General features: G+C 50.9%; 1 protein-coding gene across 1 annotated transcript; it reads left to right on the forward strand.

The window, feature by feature from the left end:
* Positions 1–2,059: 2,059 nt before the first annotated feature.
* LOC133891266 (probable xyloglucan endotransglucosylase/hydrolase protein 8) lies at positions 2,060–4,122 on the forward strand. The gene is made up of 4 exons (XM_062331973.1): positions 2,060–2,570; positions 2,689–2,789; positions 2,912–3,114; positions 3,596–4,122. The coding sequence occupies exons 1-4, from the start codon at positions 2,393–2,395 to the stop codon at positions 4,017–4,019; spliced, it is 906 nt and encodes a 301-aa protein (XP_062187957.1). The 5' UTR covers positions 2,060–2,392; the 3' UTR covers positions 4,020–4,122.
* Positions 4,123–6,000: the final 1,878 nt, after the last annotated feature.

The raw sequence follows: 6,000 nt of genomic DNA on the forward strand, positions 1-6,000 counted from the left end.
GAGTAGAGCGCCGTTGGCCGGATGCTGCACCTGCACTGCCTTCAATTCCCCCCTCCCTCGATCACAAGGGTGACACTGTCCCGTCACGCATCGTGTGCCCCTCTCCTCCCTAGATCACGGATAGCCACGAGCAGACCGGATAGAGACCGTCACCATCATCAGTATGGACTGACGATGGATACATAGACAGGACGGGACAGGACGGGACGGGACCTGACTGAGGTTCCTCTCATCGGGCGCGACAACTAGCAGCCCCATGTATTATTTATACTAATCTGGCCCACTAGGGTTAATTATTATTTTTGCCACATCTCTAAAAAAAACACCCTCTCCACCTGATATGCCAGAATGCCATATGGGCGCTAAGAAAATATTCTCGTTTGTCATTTTAAACTTTTTTAATATCACGTGACTTTATTTATTTATTTTTTATCTATTGGCATGGAAGCAAAGTGGAAATGATCTTTATGCCCTCAGTCACCCCAGCTCATTGATGCCTTTGACATCCTCACGCATGGCATCGGCGGGAAGGGTGGTAGAGGAGGCGCGGGGGAGTAGCCAGCGGCGGCGATGCGCAATGGCGGCCCCAAGAAGAACTGCGTTGGCGCGTCATTGACCATGGAGTCAAGTGACGCTGGCGGCAGCGTGGGGTCAAACGACGGCGATGGCGGTGCGTCGTCAGTTGCGGGGTCGAGCGATGATGACGCAGGCAGCCCATAAATGAGGGGCGACGGCGTAGGTGGCCTCAAGATATGCCGTATGAGGTCCTTGTCTGTCGATGATACCCCGACGAACAGCCTTGATGGGAACTTGAGGCTCCTGCACAGCATGGGCGTGAACACCTTGATGGTTGGCTTACCGCAAAACGACAACGCCACCTCGACGGCTTCTCGGTTGCAATGGCGAAGACATAGGGGCTTGCCCCCTCTTACCCTTGTGTGGTTCCTCTTCATCGTCCTCATCTTCCTCCTCGACTGTGGCGGTGCTACCAGCGAAGGTAGCTGGGGTAACTCGATGTACTCGGCAATCGTCATGTACATGACAACCCGACGCTACACACATCCACCTTCTTCTCGTACACGTCCACCGAGAAGGATGTTGTTCAGCTTGAGATCACAGTGGACGACACCGTGTCGGTGGCAGTGCGCGAGCGCATCGACGAGTTGCATGATGACGTGGGTTGCGTCGAGCTTCGAGACAAGTGCGACGCAGCCATCGATCGTAGCGGAGAGAGATGTGAGGAAGAAATGAGAGAGGAAGTGAAATGGTCATTTTCACTTCGCTTCCACGTTGGTAGATAAAAAAAATACTACGTGGTGTAGGAAATGAGCTCAAAATGACAAACAAGAATATTTTTATAGGGCTTACATGGTATTTTGGTATAGTGGCTCGAGAGAATAGCTTTTGAGAATGTGCTATCGGTTAGATGGAAAAAAATTAATCTGGTCACTACAGTGACCGTAACCTTTTTGAGACGCAAAAGCTGGCTCGCCTCTCGAGAAAGCGGAGAGGAGTGCAACGGTGCAATTTTCACCGTACACGCAGACACGGCCAAGTACAATGTCCAGCAATAAAAAAACTGAAAACTACACGATTCTTAAGGCTGGGGCCCCCGGCCGGGCATAACTTTGTGTTGTGATTTGTTGGGTCCATGTTTTTAAAAAAATATTTTTAAAAGCTGTTATTTGAAAGTTGTTATAGAAAAGTTAATTTTGAATTAACTTTTATATTAATAAAATATATAATATACTCCCTCTGATTACAAATATAGATCGTTTTAGTTTTCTTAACTATTTTCTAAATATAAGTTATTTTTAAACTTCTGTGCATTTTTTTCTCTTTTTTCTCTTTTTACTTTTATTTAATAAATATTATCACTCTCACAAATGAATTAGTTACTTTTTTCATGCAGAATAAATAAGAGGCAATCAGATTATTTGATCTACTTTTTTAATCCTTGTACATAACATAAGTCTAAAACGACTTACATTTGTAATCGGAGGAGTATATAATATCTTTCAGAAATTACTAAAGCTGGTTCCGACTAATTTTTTGTTACAAATAATAATGACTAATTTTGTTTTTAAAAATTATTTTTAGAAACTAACTATTTAATTTAATTTTGTGCTTTAAAGTAGCCAAAGCTAACCGAACAAGGCCTAACACGCCGGCAGCTCAGCTTAGCTTAAGCTTAAACAAAAGCGCCTGGCCCCTGTGGTAAGACGCGCTGCTCCGCCTTGTGCTTTGCCCCGGCCTCAAGGCATCGGCATCGACATCATCGTCAGCTCTCGCCTAGCTTGTCCTCCTCTTCCTTCCGCAGCGCGTTGCCTTCTCCCGTTCTTCCCCGCTCGCTCCCCTCCCTCTCTGAGCTGTTGCTTTGCGAGGGACAGCAATGGGCTCGCGGCGGCTCCTTGCTGCTCTCGCCGCCATTGCGGTGTCGTCTTGCTTCCACGGCGCGTCGGGCTCGGCGTCGACGTTCGGCGACGACTTTGAGATCACGGGCGCCGAGGACCACGTCAAGACCTCCGCTGACGGCCAGACCTGGTACCTCTACCTCGACCAGAAGACAGGTCAGCACGCACCACTAAAGAAACACAGGATCGTCGTTAATGCTGCAAATTCAACTGTGGTGTCCATGCAATCTCACCTCACTTGCTCGCTCCGTCGTTTCATCTCCTTCCTCTGCAGGCGTGGGGTTCCAGACGAAGCAGCGGTATCTCTTCGGTTGGTTCAGCATGAAGCTCAAGCTCGTCGGCAACGACTCCGCCGGCGTCGTCACCGCTTACTACGTACGCCATTCATTATAAAAAAAAGCCTGCGCTGCGGCGGCGGCATCGTTCGCATTGCTTGTTTAGCTAGCTAGCTTTAGTCCATCCGTCCATCGACGCATATATCCGTCTTGGTCTTGCAGATGTGCTCCGACGTGGACGCGGCGCCGCAGCGGGACGAGCTGGACTTCGAGTTCCTGGGCAACCGGACGGGGCAGCCCTACATCATCCAGACCAACGTGTACCACAACGGCGTCGGCGGCCGGGAGATGCGCCACTCGCTCTGGTTCGACCCAACCGCCGACTTCCACACCTACTCCATCCTCTGGAACGCCAAGCACATCGTGTAAGTCACATCGGATATCCATCGATCGATCCCGTGGATTTGCTTCGTCAATCTTTCACTAGCTAGCCAACATCCTCTGCTCGAGTCGTGCTTAACGCCGAGCCTGATCACGCGGCGAGTTGAATGGATCCACCAGCCTGCCTGCCTGACCCTGAATCGGAGCATCGGACCCGCACCACAGATATGCTAAACGAGGCCGCTGTTGCTGTTGCGTCGGTACCGCTAACTTGGTACGCCCCTGTTTGGGGCCGGACCGTCTCGCCCCTGCCACATGCCCACCAATCCATTCCTATCCAAACCGCGACACCGCACATGGATCCGCGGCAGTCGCTGTACACCGCGATCGTGATCATGTGCATGCAACTGTTAGCTGCGAGCGCTCGTGATCAGGAGTCATGGCTCCACAACGTCGATCATGGGTTGCAGAGTGCAGATCCCCATGTGCTGATGAGTCCATTTGTGCTTGTGCTCGATGGTGCAGGTTCTTCGTGGACAAGGTGCCGATCCGTGTGTACCCCAACGACGCGGGCAAGCCCGGCAACAGCTTCTTCCCGATCGCCAAGCCCATGTACGTCTTCTCCAGCATCTGGAACGCCGACGACTGGGCCACGCGCGGCGGGCTCGAGAAGACGGACTGGACCAAGGGGCCCTTCATCTCGTCCTACCGCGACTTCGCCACCGACGCCTGCTCCTGGCCAACCGACTCGACTGCACCGCCGGCGTGCGCGGCGGCCACGGGGGACAGCTGGTGGGACCAGCCGCCGGCGTGGGCGCTCGACGGCGCGCAGCGGGAGGACTCCGCCTGGGTGGGACGAAACCTCGTCATCTACGACTACTGCAGCGACCGCGAGCGGTACCCCGCTGTGCCGGAGGAGTGCGCGCTCCGGGCCACCACCGCCTCGTGAGGTCGTCGTCGGCATACGTGCGGGGCCAGGATCATTGGTTCGAATGATTCTTTTTTGCGTGTAACAACAGGCTATGGATTCTTAGAGAGAGAGAGAGAGAGGGGGGGGGGGGATGCCAAAGCAACCGTTTTGAGTTGGAAGATCAATGCAATGCACCATTCGGTTCCAATCTCGTAGAACCAAATTGCAAGCATCCTGGTAATATGGCGGTCATGGGCGTCGGACATCACGTCTCGACGGTGGCGGGCAGCAAGAGAACTTGCGGCGTTGCAGGATATGGGCGCTCAGACAGATCTCACCTCGTTAGGCGCGCTTGTCAGGGAACAGCAATGCTCCTGCCACAGATCTTGCTGCTTGCTAGCTAGCCCTGCAGGAAATGATGACACCAACGGCCTTTTGTTTTCGTTTGGGTGGTGCAGGGTGCTTCTGCCGGGGAAATTTGGTGAGCACGAATCAGAAAAAGGGAAAGGAGAAAGGCTACTGCGCGAACATATGCATGTGAGGCTGATAAGGAAAAGATGGAAGAAGTCTTCTTCCTCCCGCTCTCTACTTTGTCTTCTTTTCCACACGAAAACAGTGCAACACTCTTCCGCCCTATCTGCCTCTTACCGTCTCCAGTATCTCTCCCGTCGCCAAATCCACTGCCCGCTACCGTACTAACCACTCCTTTTTCATTGTCCTCGTTGCCAATCCCGTCCCCTTCCCGTAGCTCCAACGGTATCACCATCGCACGACCGTGTTACTGCCCACTGTTGATCTGACCACCTCTCTAGCATCCCTCCAAGCACAACACCCAACCCAATGAACCTATCCTGAACCCAAACCATCCTCCACTAATCTAGCTCTGCATTTTTCTTCTCTGAGTTCACACCATTGACCGAAAAATCACGAGAATTCAGGCACTGAACTCTAGGAGGTGTGATAAAAAAAAAGGCTACTCTGGTGTTGTGGCTAATTAGATCGTATACGATTTGGAAAAGAAAAAAACATAAAAATCAGTCAAAACGGTCAAAGAAATGTTAGTTTGTACCGTAGTGGCGATGTGTGATACGTCCAGGTCCACTGACAACTCTGGCGGGCACCAGGTCATGCATTGCAGAGAGATGTCGTGGTGGATTAGCTTTTCTGATAACGTGAACAGCTACGAGATTAGTATATTTTTAAGCAGCAGATCGATCTTGCCGTTTTCCAGGGCAGGAACACATGCACCTGCACTGCACGAGCACGACAAAATGGTCAGAGAATAATAAGCCGAGAGAGCACGTCGAATCCACTGCCGAGTGCTGGCCACACGCAGCAAGAGTCTGAAAGGGATTTTTTTCTTAAAGCCACCGTATGGCGATTATATTAGAGAGTGAAAAAATGGCATCAAAGATGCCTACATTTGAGGTTACAGGCCATATGACCGGACCCAAGGCCGAAGTTGCAAATTGAAAGGCGACATACAACCCGGGATACAAGCGGATAACTATGAATTTTCTCAGCTATCTCTAGGAGTTATCAAAGCATGAGCACCCGGCAGGTCCCAGATTATCGCCTCCTCTTGTATCCTTCGTAGCAGTGTGTCTTACATGAGTTCTTCACCTTGAAAGATTCGGCTGTTTCTTTTTTTCCACCACTCCCAAAATGTCAAGATGATCAGTGTTTTGTCACCTTTCTGCAAGCTTCTCGGTTGTTGGATGCGCTCAGCCCACCATGCCTCCATCGAGTATGTGCTGATCCATGAGTTTAGATGCAAGGATGATAGATGTAGCCACTCGGCTATACGCAACCAAAGACATTTAGTGGTCGGGCAGTCGACGAAGAGATGATCGCAATCTCCAAGTTACGATTGCACATTGGGCAAGAATATTGGTTCTTGCAGTGCCGGAGCTACAAGCGCTGGACTATCCATAGTTGGTTCTGGATGAGGAGCCATGCAAAAAAATTGTATTTTGGTGATGCCCAAACCGTCCAAATTATTTTTCTGAATCCCTTGTTC

Source organism: Phragmites australis, chromosome 14 (assembly GCF_958298935.1).
Source record: "Phragmites australis chromosome 14, lpPhrAust1.1, whole genome shotgun sequence".
In the NCBI taxonomy this organism is placed as follows: domain Eukaryota; kingdom Viridiplantae; phylum Streptophyta; class Magnoliopsida; order Poales; family Poaceae; genus Phragmites; species Phragmites australis.